General features: G+C 43.9%; 1 protein-coding gene across 1 annotated transcript; it reads right to left on the bottom strand.

Annotated features, from left to right (window-relative positions):
* Nucleotides 1–4,144: 4,144 nt before the first annotated feature.
* On the bottom strand, nt 4,145–16,476 carry hgs (hepatocyte growth factor-regulated tyrosine kinase substrate). The gene is made up of 20 exons (XM_080524919.1): nt 16,345–16,476; nt 14,919–15,003; nt 14,677–14,752; nt 14,478–14,570; nt 13,436–13,553; nt 12,834–12,886; nt 12,640–12,708; nt 12,371–12,495; nt 11,966–12,095; nt 10,206–10,304; nt 9,996–10,091; nt 9,831–9,869; nt 9,467–9,652; nt 9,151–9,364; nt 8,872–9,044; nt 8,313–8,453; nt 7,981–8,158; nt 7,638–7,771; nt 5,799–5,984; nt 4,145–5,631 (listed from the first exon to the last, which is right to left on the bottom strand). The coding sequence occupies exons 1-20, from the start codon at nt 16,379–16,381 to the stop codon at nt 5,536–5,538; spliced, it is 2,328 nt and encodes a 775-aa protein (XP_080381045.1). The 5' UTR covers nt 16,382–16,476; the 3' UTR covers nt 4,145–5,535.
* Nucleotides 16,477–17,925: the final 1,449 nt, after the last annotated feature.

The raw sequence follows: 17,925 nt of genomic DNA, 5'->3' as shown, positions 1-17,925 counted from the left end.
GAACAGGTGGTACCACTCAAAAACAGACACACCCCCTGTGTTCTCTTTAGCAACACAGCCCATTCATGTAAATTCTCTCCATGAGACATACCCATATCTTGGACATAAAATTAACATCGCAGGAGAGTGGAAGGAGCAAGTCAATAACATCCTGACTGAGTTCACTTCCAGGCTGGACTTGATAGACAGTTGTCCTCTGCCACTAACTATGAAGTTAGAAGCCATCAGGCAGGTGGCCCTGTCCAAAGTTCAGCACCTCTTCTCCAATGTCCACATCCCCCAGAAAGTGCTGTGTGAAATGAACAACAAGACTGTGAGCGTAGTGCGCAGGTGGCTTGGACTCAATTCACACAGCACCCGTGACATCATCTTTCATCCCCAATGGGAGGGAGGGCTAGGGGTCCCCAATGTAGAATGGATCTACACCAGCATGAGAATTTCCCATCTTCTCAGGATGCTTAACAACGACGACAAGGACGTCAGGGAGCTGGCCCGCTCCTCCATGTTCCTGGACCTGAGGAGAAGGAAGGTCCCAGTTGCCAGGGGGGCGGAGCCCCACTTCCTTGGGTTCAAGAGGAAACCCAGCTGAAAATTGGACACTCATTCCGCTGGTTTTGGAGTCTGGTCTGATTGGCCAGACCTGAATGACCTCTGTGTCCGAGCCGGGGTGTCCCTGGAGTGGGTGCGGTCTGACTCTGAGACTGTTCGGGTCTCAGAGAACTGTATATCTGACCCTCTCACACAGGTCAGGGCAACAGCCTCCTTTGCTGGACAGAGCCACCAGCTAACATCTAGAGGGGCCAGACGGACTCTCATGGACCTTCATCAACATCAACAACAACAACACTGGACTGGTCTGAAACTCCAGGGAAAACTGGCATGTCTTCCCACAGCTGATCACTCTGTTTCCCATTCTTTTCTAAAAAACACTGCACTCGATGAGGACATTGTCATATTCACAACCAAGGCCAGATTACAAGTCCTTCCTACCAGACTCAACCTCTCTATTTGGTTTCCCTCCACTCAGGTTCCTCATTGCTTGCACCACACCACAGAACAGGTTACAGAAACACTTTCACATATCTTGAATGGCTGTTATGTTTACAAAGGAATGTATATAGCACGTCATGACAGAATTGTGAGCCTAATAGTAAAGGACATATCACTCCACTTCCCAGTTACAGTGAAAATGTATACACATGCTTGTGTCAATGCATCCATGTTCAATTTCTGTAATGACCAATGTCACTTTTCACAGTTGTCTGCTAACACACCAGATGTTGTTGTTGTTAATGAAGAGTCCAGAGAGGTGTCTGTATTAGAGGTAGCATGCACCTTTGATATAAGCCTAGAGGAAGCCTTCATGACTAAGGTCATGAAATACCAGCAGCTTGTAGACACCATCTCAGAGCTAGGCTATAGGTGTACGCTATTAGTCTTTATATTTGGCAGTCTTGGACATGTGCACAGATTGGTTGTCAGAGGACTACGTCTACTGGGAATGTCCAAGGGAGAAGCAAAAAGGCTCAGCAAGTATTGCTCTGTCTCTGCGATTATTGGCAGCCGCCAAATATGGCGGAGACGGTGTTACTTGTACCCGTGAGTCTTGTCCTGTTGTATGTGAAAGACATTGTCCATGTCTGTTTGTGAATGCATCCCATCTGTGCCTTCAGTATTTGTGTCCTTGTATACTTGTTTCTATGTGGACAGAAATAAATGATTAAAATGTGTGTGAGTGTGTGTGTGTGCGTGCGCGTGCGTGTGTTCCATCATCCCCTCTAGAAGCTGGGAAGCTGTCTAGAACTTCCATTTGGGAAGGGGCGCACACACACACAATCCTATTAACCAGGTAATCTCTGCGCCTATCTGCCATATGCTCATCCACCACCAGTCTCCATATTTCTTTAGCTTCTTTCACACAGCCCAAGAACAGGTGAGACTGTCAGAGAGATTCAATGTTTTATTTGACAGTGCTTTCAAGACTTTCCAAGAGTCATGACCTTATGGAGAACTATATTCTGGATGACTATAAAAAAAATGGTTTTATCTACCCAGACCATGCTGCTGTTTCCTCTGGCTGACAGGAACCAGGGATGACCTGTCGTCGGTGTTGTGATGTGCTGTGCATGTGCTGGAGGATCAGTCTCATCTAAGGGAACTGGGCTCTGGAATCTAACAGCATGTGGCGCACCTTTGCTAGGAGATGCACCACGTCACCTGGAAGCTGTCAGACATCAAAGAGGAGTCTGGTGACAGATTGGCCCTCCAGACTGTCACCTCCTCTCTGATCCCATATCAGAAGGCATTGGTATGCTTATGTAAGGCGATCAACTTCTCCAGTATCGATTTAATTGAGTCGTCACTTTACAAGCGAGTTCGTTTAATCTCAACGAGACGTCCTTGATATCACTTCTTAAGATGATATGATCCAATCAAATATTAGGCACCACTACTGAACTGTTCATTAAGATAATATTTATTCAAGCACATCAGCAAGCAATATCATTTCCATGGAAAAGTGGTCTCATCTAGTTTCACCTCTGCAGGCCCGTCTCAGCTAGCCGTCAACAAGTTAACTGCAAGAGCTCCACCAGACGAGAGTGTGCCCTTTTTCCTTCGTACATAGTGTTTATACATTTCATTTCACATTCGGGCTGGGTGGTGCCCCCCCCCCCCCCTATGTAGTAGTTTTCCACTTGTCCGTACAAAATCCGTTGCAGCTGCTCGTTAGCATGGCCTTCAATTCCTCTCCTGTGTGGGTGCTGAGAGTCTATGTATGTTATCAGTTTGAGTGTCCTGCTAGCGTCTCGTTCCCATGGTGATATCATACTTTGTGAGCAGAGCATTGTGTCAGTGTCCTTATCAGAATGTCTTGTTATCAGAATGTCTTGTGAAAACACAACTATTGAAGTTACACAGTAATATTAGGATTCGATTTACAAGTTAGAAGTATAGTATAGAAGAATAGACTTATCATTAATCATTAGTTATGAAAGTATAAAATCAGTACAGAAAAATAGAATATCATAACAGCAGGTGTACAATGGTTGTTAGCACATAGGTAAAAATAAGTAATTTATAGGCAGTTTGAATCATAAAACGTTCTTTTAGTCAGGAGCTTGTCTTCTTCTTGTCGCTCAAAAACAGAACCTCTCTTTTGGCTTTGCGTGACCTTCCTATTGTTCTCAACTGACCGCATTCACATATTATTTAAATGAGCACATAGTACATGATTTATCACTTCTAGTGATTTTAATACAAATTCCCAACACTTACAGTATATATGCTTTATTTTGATACATGCACACAATGTTTTTTAGGCAGCAAAACGGAATGACTGCATATTCATTTAGGTTGTACATTTGATTAAAGTCTATTATTCAATAGTTTGTTCATGATCTGATGATGATGATGATGATGCATTGTTATAGTTGGAGTGGCTAACAGGGGTAAATATGTTATGACGTCTTTTGGAAAAGTAAGCTAAAGATGCAATGGGTATGATGTTGTTTTGCAGTGTGGCAACCAAAGTGAAGACTGTGCTCCAGCACGTGCGGAGCAATTAGAGAAATGGGCAGGCCTCTCACATAACTCCTGTGATGTCACTATCACCACCAACTTGTTTCAATATAACTCTAGTACAAAACTAGTACGGTAGTACAAATCCTTTCTTATGGTAAATTCGTCGCCTAGGAAACACACCCCCACTTTATATGGTGAGCTATGCTGTGCTTGTGTAACTGACCTTCAAAGTCATTGTGAAGCTCCAACAACTGCTTGTAACTGGGTAGTATTAAGTAGTACGAAATGAAACTACATAATGAAATTCTTAGTGGCCTCTATAGGACATTAAATTGCTCACGAACCAAATACACTTTGGCCTAGTAAACATGTAATAGGTTTCTATGTTCTATAATGCAAATATGGTATTATACCTTTTACTTCTCAGTTAGGGGCCATCACACTTTATAACTTACAAATATCTAATTATGGCAGCAGTTCTCGATTGTTTATGCGAACATTTAGCATTTGCCCCATTACTTCTGGATCTCATCTGATTACAGAAACACAAAAACATCAAATGGACAATAGATGAACAAGATATTTATTAAATATAATCTTAAAATTACTTCAGTATGACAGATCAGTATGATGGAACAAAAGATGTTCACAGATGGCATTAAAGGGTTACAGAAGTCACTGATGTGGGTGTATGTTACAAACATGCGCAACACATGTCCATCCTGAAGCACTACCACCTCTCCCCTATGTTTCTCAATGAGATACCAAAATACCTAAAGAAAACCCTGCCTATAGGCCTACCCACACTCTGCAGAAACTCTCAGTTACAGCATAGTCAACAGCTCAGCAACAACAGATACACTGGGGATATAGATCTAAATCTGACATCCATTGCCAATAACTATTGCCAATAACTATTGGCAATGGAGCAACATTTGGGATCACTTCATTTTGTTTTCCTATCATGACACCCTTGTTCCTGGAAAGTGATGCAAGCCATTGTGGTACGGTGTTGTGACACAGCACACCATCAGATTTGACTGAAAGATATTGTGTTTAGAGTTATAGATTGTGGGTGCAGCAATTATATATACACACGCTGCTTGCCACATGTTCTTGTTACCTCATGTACCTTACCATCATAAGAAGTGTAAACTTCCCTCCCTCCCTCAAAATGTACAGTTCCTTCAATGTCTCCATTACCAACTAAACATCTAGTGTGAAACCCCCAAAACTCAATGCAGTGCACTACAAAGCTTTGTTCAAAACAAGAAGGCCATCTCTACTTGGTGGAGCTGTGTACAGTTAATTTGTGCATGGGTGAGGGGAAATGGAAAAACTACACTGGAATGTCAACTCTAGAGGTTAGGAGAGGTGGGTTAGTGCATTATATCTCTGGTGCTATCACTGGGACCATTTTGGCTGTGCTATCTGTCCTCAAGCTTCTCTCTCTCTCTCCCTCCCTCCACTCTCACAACATTCTCTCAGCCAGAGCAAAAAGATTTCTCAGGACGAGCTGCACTCGTTTTCCATTTGCGAAAATAATAACGATTTAACACATGCAAATTCGCTTTAGAAAAATATGAGACAACGGATGGTTATGTCTTGTCTTTTTGATGTATATCATATTTTCTTACTCATTTTAACTATTATACGACTGAATATTTGAGTTTCAGCAATTTTTTATAAGGAAATACTACATACATATCAGAGGACCAAAATAGAGAGAGGGAAGGTTGACAGATCTGCGGTGTGGTCACCCCCACCTAACCCTTCCACACCCCCAACCTCATTCTCAGGGGAGGAGGGTGGATGGCTAAGAGGGTAACATTTCTGTAACATCATCACAATATTTGCACATTGCCACAACATCACAGTAGGATTGTAAGATGTCTGTTTCCTGGGGATCCCACAAGCCCACAAGAGTGAGGACAGAAATGGGAGGAGAAGAGCGAAGGGAAGGGGTGGGTGTAGTGTGTTGGACCCTGCAGGTCAAGGCTGAAGGGCAGGCGGTCAGTCGAATGAGATGAGCTGTGCCTCTGCGCTTCCTGGGATGGCCTGGGGTTGCTGCTGCTGCACCTGCTGCTGAGGGCCACCAGGAGGAGCCATCTACACACAGAGACACAAACAAGAATGCTGAGAGGCGCTCGCTGATACAAAACACAGCTACACCACAAACATGCCAAAATGTCAGTTTGTCAGAGGTAAACGACAACTCATTGCGTATTCTGGTTTATACTGTTTGAGCGGAGGGAGAGAGGAAGCCATGAGCTCACCTGCTGCTGGTACATGGGCTGCTGGCCTTGCATGTAGGGCTGTTGGGGGGGCATGTTGGGGTCTTGACCGGGCAGTGCTGACATCATGTTCTGCATGGCGTACGGCTGGTAGCCCATGTAGCCCATGCCATTGGTAGGGGGTGCCTGTGGCATAGGGGGCATACTCTGGGCCTGGGACACGACGTTCTACAAAGGAAAGAGACCAGCATATCATTAAAGAGACCAGCATATCATTAAAAAAACACGCTAATGGACGTCTGTTGACCAAAACATCGGCATCTTCCCCAGATAAATACACTGCGTTCCAAATTATTATGCAAATGATATTTTTCTCAGATTTTCCTAAATAGTCGATGCAAATGACAATCAGTATAATTTTCAAGTCATCAACCGTTAGAGTATAATTCAAATTGTATTGAACAAACCTCCTAATGATGACAGTATTTTTTAAAAAAATTAAAAACTCAAAATGCACTGTTCCAAATGATTATGCACAACAGAGTTTCAAAACATTTTATAGGTTGTAAAGAACTAAAAATGGTAATTTGATGAATTTAGGGTTAGGAGGTCATATTAGGAGGTCATATTTACTGAAATCAAAAGCTATTTCAAACAAAAACATCTTAACAGGTCAAGTTACATGTTAACATAGGACCCCTTCTTTGATATCACCTTCACAATTCTTGCATCCATGCCTATAGCAGCCAATGACACAGAGGTATTCTTTGCAGCATGACAGTGGGCTCAGAAATACATGAAGACTAATTTCCAAACAGTCTTGTTTACTGATGAGTGCCGTGCAACCCTGGATGGTCCAGATGGATGGAGTAGTGGATGGTTGGTGGATGGCCACCATGTCCCAACAAGGCTGCGACGTCAGCAAGGAGGTGGCGGAGTCATGTTTTGGGCCGGAATCATGGGGAGAGAGCTGGAAGGCCCTTTTAAGGTCCCTGAAGGTGTGAAAATGACCTCGGCAAAGTATGTAGAGTTTCTGACTGACCACTTTCTTCCGTGGTACAAAAAGAAGAACCGTGCCTTCCGTAGCAAAATCATCTTCATGCATGACAATGCACCATGTCATGCTGCAAAGAATACCTCTGTGTCATTGGCTGCTATAGGCATAAAAGGAGAGAAACTCATGGTGTGGCCCCCATCTTCCCCTGACCTCAACCCTATTGAGAACCTTTGGAGCATCCTCAAGCAAAATATATATGAGGGTGGGAGGCAGTTCACATCAAAACAGCAGCTCTGGGAGGCTATTCTGGCATCCTGCAAAGAAATTCAAGCAGAAACTGTCCAAAAACTCACAAGTTCAATGGATGCAAGAAATGTGAAGGTGATATCAAAGAAGGGGTCCTATGTTAACATGTAACTTGACCTGTTAAGATGTTTTTGTTTGAAATAGCTTTTGATTTCAGTAAATATGACCTCCTAATATGACCTCCTAACCCTAAATTCATCAAATTACCATTTTTAGTTCTTTACAACCTATAAAATGTTTTGAAACTCTGTTGTGCATAATAATTTGGAACAGTGCATTTTGAGTTTTTTATTTAAAAAAAAAATACTGTCATCATTGGGAGGTTTGTTCAATACAATTTGAATTATACTCTAACGGTTGATGACTTGAAAATTATACTGATTGTCATTTGCATCGACTATTTAGGAAACTCTGAGAAAAATATCATTTGCATAATAATTTGGAACGCAGTGTAGGAAGTAGCAAGAAAGTCAGTGTGCTCAAGTTTTTCCTTTTCAACATTTATATCATTCAACATCTTTTGGCCTGGTTCGTGCCGACTGAACACGACCCTGGTTTGAAAGTCAGCCTCCTTTTACCTGGTAGCCCTGTGTGGGCGTGGGCTGGTAGTTAGAGTAGGCAGGACTGGTGGTGGGTGGAGCCTGGCCAGGAGGTGCAGGCTGGCCATTGGTGCCTGCTGGCTGGTACATGTAGGCATTCACCATGTTGGGGTCTAGAGCCGGGAGACAAACAAGACGTTAGTCCATAGAAGACTCCTACACGCGACAACATTATTCTGGCACGTCAAATAGTATTAAAGACATCAAGCTTGCTTTTATTCTTTGAATTGGATTATTTTGCCACTGATGTAAAACACATAAGCAAAGAGATTTTTTTTTTTTTTTTCAACCACCAGGCTTGACACTCTACTGCCCTACTCACCTGTGGGGGGCATGGCCTGGTATTGCCCAGGCCCAGGCTGCCCAGGCTGGTTCATGTAGACATTGTGCATGGGCGACCCTTCCACTGATCCAGCAGGGCTGAAGGTGCCAGGGTAACTGGGGGGGCCGGCAGGCTGGTACACCACGCCTCCTGCCACATTGGGGGGCAAAGACTGCATCTGCACATCAGAACAAAGCGGATAAGAGGAGAGGTTCATAAAACATAGCGCATTTTACAACATTTGAGAAAAATACAATGATCTCTAAACGGAGGGTAGATGTATGCAGAACATAGTGTGGATCCTCCATAGTGTACGGATCTCTATGGTGTACCTGGGCGTAGGGCAGAGAGAAGGCGGGCATCTGGGCCCGCATCTGGATGGTGTGTTTCTGCTGTTCCAGGCGCATCTGCCTCTCTTTCTCCTGCTCCTGCAGACGCTGGATGGCCAGCTGCCTCTGCATCTCCAAGTACTCCTGAAACACAGAAACGACGTCAGCCACACTTCCACCACGCACCAGCTCCTGTGACTCAACCCCCTTCTCCTTGGTATGGCAAATTCGGAGCTTGAAAATCGTTCAAATCACGGTCAAGGTCAATAATATTCCCATTTCATGAGTCGCCTTCAGGATACAGTTGTGTTAGGGCTTTCACACCGGCAAAGAACCGTGCCGGTTCGCGTTCGTGTTCGGAAACCTCCGAACGTTGGCGCTGTCTGGCGAACGAGCCCGCGTTCATATCCGTTCATACCAGTGTATGAAAGCGGGCTCGTTCGCCAGACAGCGCCAACGTTCGGAGGTTCCCAAACGCGAACGCGAACCGGCACGGTTCTTTGCCGGTGTGAAAGCCCTATCAGTAAGTCTGTGTCCGGTTCTTCTTAGGGCTTTCCCTCACCTGTTTCTTCTGCCTCATGATCTCTAGTTTCTGCGCCAGCTGGATCTGCCTCTGTCTCTCTGCCTCCTCTGCGGCGCGACGCAGCTTCTCTCTGTGTTCGTCCCGCAGGGCGTTGAGAGCGGCCCGCGCGTCTCGCACCTGAGCCAGCTTGTCCTGCAGCCCCTCGTAGTACACTGCCAACGGACGTGGAGAGATGGGTTCAGTTGGTGACACGTTACTGTTAGACAGACAGACACAGACACACAGACACACAGACACACAGACACAGCTAGTACTCACGTCTCTTCTCATCCAGCTGGTTAAGGATGTCCAACAGTTGCGGGTGCATGTTGTTGATGGACTGGAAGAGTGAGAGCACGGCACTGTCGTTGGTGATGCTGCGCCCACGCATGTGGTTGCTCTTCATGCGGTTCAGGAAGGTGGTGACGGCGTTCTGCAGCGCCTTCAGGAACTGCTCGTGGTTCTCCTCCGACTCTCCATTCTGGTACTGCTGCTGTGGAGAAGGAGGATAGGAGGACAACGGTCACTCAGGAAAAAATTGATTTGTCGATCCATCCAAATCAAGCTATTTCTTAGTACACTTGCGTCAACATACCTCCACTATGTTGACAGGCTGGACAGGGACATGAGCAGGGACATGAGCTTCCACAGGCTGGCTGATTGGCACTGACACTGGAGCAGGCTCAGGCAAGGCCACAGGGGCAGGGGCAGACGGGGTGGGACTCTTGCGCACCTCTTCCTGTTTCTTCTCCCAGTATGTCCTGTTCAGGTAGCGTGCCAGCTAGAATGGGACAAGCCATATATTCTTAGGTATGCACTGTGAAGCCATAACTGATGTATATAGTTCTGTGTTTAAAGTTATAATGGTTTCAAATGATGAGCAAGAATAGTATTGGCCTCTGCAATATCATACAGAAAGCTTCCAAAACTCAGTGTCAGAGTATTGACTAAGGCCTTACCTCTGGGTCCACATCTTCAGCAGAGGGGGCAGAGGAGTTCTGCAGAGGACATAGATAATATACAACAAATACATAAAGCATACAAATATAGCATTTCCATTAAAACAGTAAAGCCCATACTGGAGTAAATACAGAGTAAATCTGAAAGAGAGGAGTGAACCTTACCACTGGAGAGGCGTAGAGGTTGCTGACTGGTGGGGCTGAGGAGGTCACTGGGGTGGGCTCAGCTTTGGGGTAGACCGAGTAAGAGGTCTTCTGCTTCTGTAGACACATCATGTTATTTTCTTCTAGTTGCCTACCTTTTTTTAAAATAAAATGTAAAATGAAAGGGGGGGGGGAAAACATGTCATTGCTGTGTGTGATTGAATAACTCACCATCCTCTCCTTCTCTTCAGCCTCACTCTGGGATAGGGCGATGGCCAGCTGAAGCTCCTCCTCCTCCTGCAGTGCTGCTTCGTCCCGTTTGGGGGGCGTCTGGTGAGACAGGGCAGTGAGATGAGGCCCAGCCAGGGAGAGAGCAGGGGAGGGAATGGAAGGGCCGTAGGAAAGGTCCCAGGGAAGGCAAAGCAAGGATGGACAATAGGACAGGTTCAAAGGGGAGAGGAGGGCAAAGGAAGGGTATACGAGAGATGAGCAACTACAGAAGTACAAGACACTACACAGCCATCCCCACTAGGGCTGCAACAACGAATCGATGAAATCAATAAAAATCGAATGCCATTATCGATTCGTCGTCGTTTTTTTTTTATTTTTTTTTTGTCGGGTTTTGTTTCCATAACAAACCTACTTTCTGTTGACGCACGCCACGCTGTCTTGCGGCCGGTGTAGGCATCGCGAATCATAGCGCTACCTATGGCCGGAAAGGGCAGAACCTATGACCGGAACCGGAAAAGTGGGAAAATCTGTCTGAAGTGAAGCTGTCTGCTGTCTGCTGTCAGGACATGCTAGTGAGTTAGCTAGCAGGGTTAGCTCGCTGCTGCCGCTAGCTGACTGTCACTACGCTGCTCGTCCAGCTGTAGTCTGCGTAGCTGTGCTGAGAACCAGAGGAGGGTTACAGCTAACTTCCTATTGTTTTATTATATAAGTCCTGCTGGGCTCAGCCCTTCCATGGTCTCCTGCTCTCCATGCAAATGCGTTAGTGTGAGTTCTGGCGAAGCGTCAGCTAAATGACTGTAATGTAATGCGATAGCCAGTGAGTGTTTGCTCGCATTCATGAATTCAATATTGCATGACAAGTGTATTTAGCTAGCTGGCTAACGTCAGTGGTAGAGCAGAGGTGATAAGCTAAAGGCTAGCTAGTGGTAGCCTACCAAGCTACCCGTGAGTTAGAGTGAGGCACTGACTGTCGCCTAGCCTATTGTATGGAGTGAGAGGACACATTGCATTGTTTTGGAGCATATCTGTTATATAAAAACATTAGTGTCTTGTCTGTAGCCTATATTGCACTTTGGGTTACTGACCTTTACATTAAGCAAAGTTATTACCTAAAACAATGCATGTATTGAGCTAGAGTTCAACTACTTTATTGAAACAATCTACCTCCATAGTCCATGGCCTGTTGTTATACTTGATGTAGCAAAGCCTTTTTTATTTATATTATTTTGTATTAATACTTATTCATTTTGCACATGTATATGTATAGGCCTGGCTGATTTAGAAAACATAAAATAAAATTTGCAAAAGAAATCTTTGTTTTCTGCTTTTTTTTGTATCCGATTAAGCGAAAAAATAATCGGCAGATTAATCGATTATCAAAATAATCGTTAGTTGCAGCCCTAATCCCCACAGCTGCTCTTATAATGGACCCATAACGAAGCTGTCATTTCCCACTGGGTTGAGGAGAGGGGACTAACAACCACACACTGGAACATTATTAATAGTATGTTTGCACATAATCTTAACGGTTAACAAACTACAACCCCCCCAGATAACTAATTGTTTAGATAGGGACAGCCAGGAAGCACACTCAGGAGCATCAAAGTTAGATGGCATTTCTGGAGAGCCACTGTGCTATAAGTCATCTCTATGTCCACTGAAAGTCTGCCACGGTCATAAGAGGTGGATCTTTTGAAAAAAAAGCTGTGTAATTTTGATGCCCCATGTCTGTACCCAGTGCGTGGCATGCATTTACTTACTGTTTCCTGGACCACTACCTGAGACTGCTGGGACAGTGGGCTGGTCAGGTACTCCGGGGGCAGCTCGGCGGGCCCTGGGGTTGCAGGCTTCCCCTCGGCTTTCCTAGGTGGGGGAGAGAGGGAGGGGTGGCTGGTGAGGAGAAGGGATCAGAGGGGACAAACAGCTTGGTCAATCAACAGAGGTCCCAAACAAACCAATGCATACTTGTGCAGGATTATATTATGACTATAGTATGTTGGTGAAAAGTATCAACCGATTCTCAGAACAGTTATAGAAGCTTATGAAACATTTGTTTTTCATTACTGTGGAAAGCTTCAAGTACAGGTTATCCTTATCCAACATAAACACATGATAGAGTGGAATACAGGGATCTGGCTGATCTATTGTGAAGTCTGGGCACTCACTTGTTGAGGAGCTCAAAGCAGGGCTCACAAACACGCACTTCCTTCTCGATGCCAAACTTTGGAATGGTGGAGTACTTAGAGGAGCACTTTCCACAGAAGATCTGACCACAGGCACGGCAGTGGTGCTGGAGAATGAGAAAGAGGACGTCAACAGTGCATGCCAACACAAAAACAAGACACTCATTCATTCACAATTGGGGAAAAAAAACACAACAGACCCACAGATCCATGCTTTCTAACCATCAGACAATGCTTTTTGCTGCACTTACCTTTCGAGTCATGACTCCAAACTGAACTCGACACCTGTGGCACTCCTCTGCATCCACCCAGTCTGGAGCCTGCATGGGCAGACAAAGGTATCACACACCTCGAAAGAAGCCAAGTTCTCTAAATGATGACGCTCCTTCGTCTTTCAAAGCTAATAACCAAAAAATAAGGTATAGGGATAGAACTGTCTTCTTACTCTCTCTGCTGCAAACATGGCATCACTCTCCTTGAACTCAGGAAACACATGGCCTGAAAGAAGAAGCAGACATTGAAGATCTATTGACTGCTCACTTGTCGGAGCACAGCACCGTTGATAAGACAGAGTGTGAGGACATTCTTTGGCTAAAAAACGCTGAAAAACCCCGACTGGAACCAGAAGGACTGGTTACCAGCACATTACCCCTGTCCTTCACTGCACAGGCTTCAGGGTTAATTTCAAAGTGCTCCTTATTACATTGTAAGCCCTTCACGGCTTGGCTCTATCCTACTTGGCTGATGTCATTCAGCCTTATATACCAGTCCGTGCTCTGGGGCAGGAGTTTGAATCATCCCCAGGATCATTCAAATGGCGGGTCTTTCTCTTACACAGCTCTGACATTTTGGAGCCAACCCATGTTAGGGAGTCTGAGACGGTGAAAGCTTTTTAACCACGATGAAAGACTTACTTTTTTACCATTGTTATTACTACACTCTCATACTTACCTCTATAACTACCTTATGTGTCTGTTTTTTATCGGACATACAGTGTGTTGTGACCCTGGTGAAATGCATTTAAACTGTGATAAACTGTAAACTCACCCTCCACCTTCATGATCTGGTAGGTGTCCTGGACCACCTTGTATTTGGGTTCGTTTCGGAAGGCGTGGGCCCAAGCTTGGATCAGGTACAGGATCTTGTTCCTGACGTTGGGCTCAGTCTATTTCCCGGGGAAACACATATATAGTATAAAGACAAATATCATACAACAAACCCATATTAAAACCATGACCATTATAAACACACAACTAAGCTATCCGTCCTCCCAACATGTCACTAAGATACATGTTTTATATTCCTAAATTTAAAAACTCATAGAAATATATCGATATTAAATGAAGAAGAAGTTAGTTCTAACCTTGCCAAACTGATTTTTTGTAGAAGAAAACTTGCCAAGTCCTATGAGTCTCAGGATGAAGACCAAATATACATTCCTTTTCAGTCTCTTATTTCTATGCAAAAGCTAAATTGCCAATTGTTTTGGTTTGGTTTCTCTCGGGAGTCCCTTGGTGGGAAGTCCCTTGGTCTGAGCAGAAACAGCATGTGACCAATCAATGACATCACCAGGAAGTCAAAAGCAGCATGAGTCACCTGACAAGGGTCATCCAATCATAAGATTGCAAACTCATAGTATAATTAAGACGGCTTATGTTTGGATCCCCTCCCTTGTTGGATGACTCAGGCATCTCATGCTGCCTTTGACTAAAACAGGCCACTTTCAGACTGTAGTACAGAGGGATTATCAAGCTAATACACAGGGGGGAATGGTGATAAGGCTTCCAGCCAAAACAAGCTCAGATAAATAACCCACACATAGCCTTCATAAACACACACAAAGTTGTTGACAATAAAGCTGATTTCAGCATAAGTGACCCCCCCCCTACATCAAAATGTTCTTTCCCTTGTTGTTACAGCTGATCTAGGGTAAGTGTTGTCAGCTGGTTGACTGTTGGCCTAATTTTAGATGCCTCCTCTAGCCTACTGGACCTCAACAATTTGTGTCGGGCTATGAGCTCAGAAAGATGGGACAGATGAGAGTTGAATGGGGGAGGGGGTGCACAGGGGTGAATCTAGAGATAGTCACCTTGAGAAGGTCCTTCAGCTCCTCCATGGTCTGCTTACTGGCCACCTCATCATGGATTGTCTGGCCACAGTTCTTCACTACTGATTCCAGGACCTGATGGGTGGATAGGTGAGAACTGTTATCATGACCCTCAGAAAGAGAAGTCTGTCTTTTAAATAACCCAGTTAGAGCAAATCAATGCATTTGTCGGCATACTCACCTCAAGGGCATAGAGGGCCACGTGTGGGTTCTTGTCATTGAGCTTCTTCTTGATGGCGCCAATCGCATACTTCGCCCTGGAAACAGACATTGGTTTGAGAAACAATACACACAGACCACTTCTCAGGGTGGCCTACCAGACAGCTCAGTGCTAATATACAGTTGAATCATGAAAATGAATGTTCGCTGTTAGTTCCCAAAGCTTGAGGTAAGGGGCACAGAGAAGGTGGACTAGGTACTCACTGAGTGTCACCTTGGCGAATAAGGTCACAGATCTGCAGGATAGACTCCCAGTCTGTCTCCAGCAGCAGTTGACTGGTGGCTTTATCTGTGGAAGAGAAGAGTAGGGCTTCAATGTCTCACTGGTCTTTTCAAATTATCTAACTGAAACCCAACATACAACCAGATCAAATGGCCTTTACTCTAATAGTCAAATTGTGTTTGTTAAAATATGGTACTAGTTATCATGCAAAATCACATGCCATATCACACCTCTCTAATAATGCATTTTCCATTTCCCTCAGAACAAGGTTAGTGCAAAGGCCAGGCATTCTCTACCTGGGTTATGTAAGCCTACCCAACAGAAATGTGCTTGTGCTCATGGAGGTACAGATGCATATCATTAATTTATTCAAATTCAATAACCAAGAAAGATGTATCCAATATGATTAACAAAAAAACAGCACGGTTGGGAAAACACGTACTGTAGATCTTCACATATTCAACCTGTTCACTGTGATAGAACAACATGACTCAAGTTATTCACAGGTTGAAATGGAGTAAGAGTGACATGGTTCTTTATCAGCTATTTGTTCGATTAGGCCAATTTAGCAAATGTCACTGACTTGATTATTGCTGACCAGTTAGGCCTATCTATGCTATCTAGGACACACATGTCTTGATCAAGAGAGCAAACCCACACAGCTAGCCTAGGCTAGGGTGACAATGTGGTGTGGGGTGACCTTAGATAACATAACAAATCAACTGAGGGATGATCGTTTCATTGGTTCAGATGTAGCAGGGTAACTAACGTTCATGAGACAACATGTCAGAAGGACAACGGTGGTGACGTTGACAAACGGCGTGAACTGTGAACTGGGTGAACTGATCGCGGGCTATCGTAGCTAAGATTGGTCTCCTGCAAGCCAACTCACAGAATGTGATTTTAATCTTCTGGAACTGATGAAAACAATGAATCAAGACAAGAGTGGATGAATTAGTCAATTGTCTGATGGGCGGCTAGGTGCGCTGCGGCGACCAGGACCAGACAGCAAACCAGTTTAAACAAAGATCATGTTAACATCGGGGCGCAGCGCAAAAACCCCACCACCATCATCCTCATCCTCCTCATCCTCATCAGCTGCTGAGTCGGTTAGCTTAGCTAACGTAACTTGCTAGCTGACCGTGTACGCCCAGATACAATAACATGTTGACATTCAAAACCGACAAAGAAGGAGCTTCAGTAGACGGAGTAACTAACGTGTTATGAACAAACGGAACACGTTAGTTTATCTGAAGCACACGATAAACGGCGATTGACAAACACAGGCCTCGACCTGGTCGCTAAGCTGAGTGCCACAGCCCATCACGTCTGTCAAAACAACACGCCAAAACATCGCACTGAAAACGATCTACGACAATCGTGCGCGACACTTGAATTCAATCTTACCGAGGAGCCTCTCAAATGTACCGCCGCCTTTTCCCATGGTTGATCCAACGATTCCGAATAACAAAGAAGGTGTAATAATTGGTCAACCAAGGCAATGATGTTTTTTCGTCTAGCTTGCTAGCTGCTACTGGGCAGAGCCAGCTGTAAAAGTTGTTTGTACTTCCTCCTTCCCGTGTCGTAGGAGTCGCCGTTCCCTGTTCCTTTCTGCCCCCTACAGGCCAAAGAGGACGAGACACTTCTTCTTCTTCTTCTGTTGGATTTAACGGCAGCTTGCGTCTACTGTCAGGACAAGATAGTTGAAAAGTTATGAGTTCTATCATGAGTATTTATTTTTGAAGGGCTTTGATAGTCATCAGTTGTTTTCACAGATTATTTGTTTATTTACATTATCTGTTTTCTATTGTTGGTAAATATGTAAATACGTAAATAAATTTGATTTAATAAAATAAAAAAATGATATTAATATTGAAACTGCAGATTATTAATTATTAATCTCTGATTATTGGAGAAGGGGTAGGATTAAATAAGATTATGCTTCTTCCTACTCCTTTTCGGACATGTTAAGTAAATAGTGTTTTTTGTTTTGTTTTGTTTTTTCTTGTTTTTGTTTTGTTTTTTGTTGTTATAACTATTTTGTTGTTATACTATTTCACATGTTCGAAATAAAGCTTTCATTCATTCATTCATTCATTCATTCAAAACAACATAACGTGAATAACAGGCAACGTGTGGTTCTGCAGAGCATTTGACCATGATAATATTCAAACCTTTCAATAATGAATCAGTCAATAATGGGCTCAGATCACAATGTTGGTCCAACAGTAATTTGTTGCATAAAGGGATCAATAGACAAAATAAAAAAAATACATATTTAGTTTGTAGCAAAGCTGCGATATGCATGGCAGACATATTCAAGTTTGTGAGTCATGAAGTGTGGTCTGGGTCTATATCTCTCAGTACATATTATAGGCATGTCTCCCTGTTCTATCACTCTTTCAAATCATCAGTGTCGAAGGCCTACTTAGGTCATATTAGTCACTACCTGGTACTCCGCACACTGGGGGCTATTGTTATTGTAGTGCTGCTGATAGTCTCTCTACAGTGGCATTGTGTTGCTCTCTTCTACGGTTAAGAATGGACAGAGAGACTAGGAAGGGAGCCAAGACTGTCGTCATCAGTATAAGAGACAATTTATAAACAACTGTAATGTATGCATGGGTTGAGTACAAGATTGTGTGAAAATTGAGTGAGAATTTACTTTTGAAAATGTGTTTAAAATATGCCTCAAATATGAGGCTTTATATGAGACTATTACATTAGGTTGTATTAGGCTATATAACCATGGCAATTTCTTGATTCTTACATGTAATGCACATTGAGAATGTGTTGTAGCCTAGACCTAACTTTAAACTACAGCCTATATGACTTATTCAAGTGTATTCTGGTGCTTGTTGGTTTTGTATGCAGAACAGAACTTTCAAAATTGCCAATTTGACCATAACAGCTGAGCTAAGTAGTGTAGAATCTAAAGGATCTCAACTATGTCTCATGAATAAAGATTACGCTACATACTGAGGCCTG

This window comes from Nansenia antarctica (assembly GCF_963989245.1).
Source record: "Nansenia antarctica genome assembly, chromosome: 2".
In the NCBI taxonomy this organism is placed as follows: domain Eukaryota; kingdom Metazoa; phylum Chordata; class Actinopteri; order Argentiniformes; family Microstomatidae; genus Nansenia; species Nansenia antarctica.
Note: the sequence above shows the minus strand (reverse complement) of the source record. Positions and strands in the feature narration are given on the sequence as shown.

Coding starts and splice junctions, on each gene's coding strand:
- hgs (XM_080524919.1), bottom strand. CDS start 16,381: ATGGGAAAAGGCGGCGGTACATTTGAGAGGCTCCTCG. Junction 14,753..14,918: donor ATTCGCCAAGGTGACACTCA/GTGAGTACCTAG, acceptor GTCTGTTTCCAG/GGCGAAGTATGCGATTGGCG. Junction 14,571..14,676: donor TGGCCCTCTATGCCCTTGAG/GTGAGTATGCCG, acceptor TCCACCCATCAG/GTCCTGGAATCAGTAGTGAA.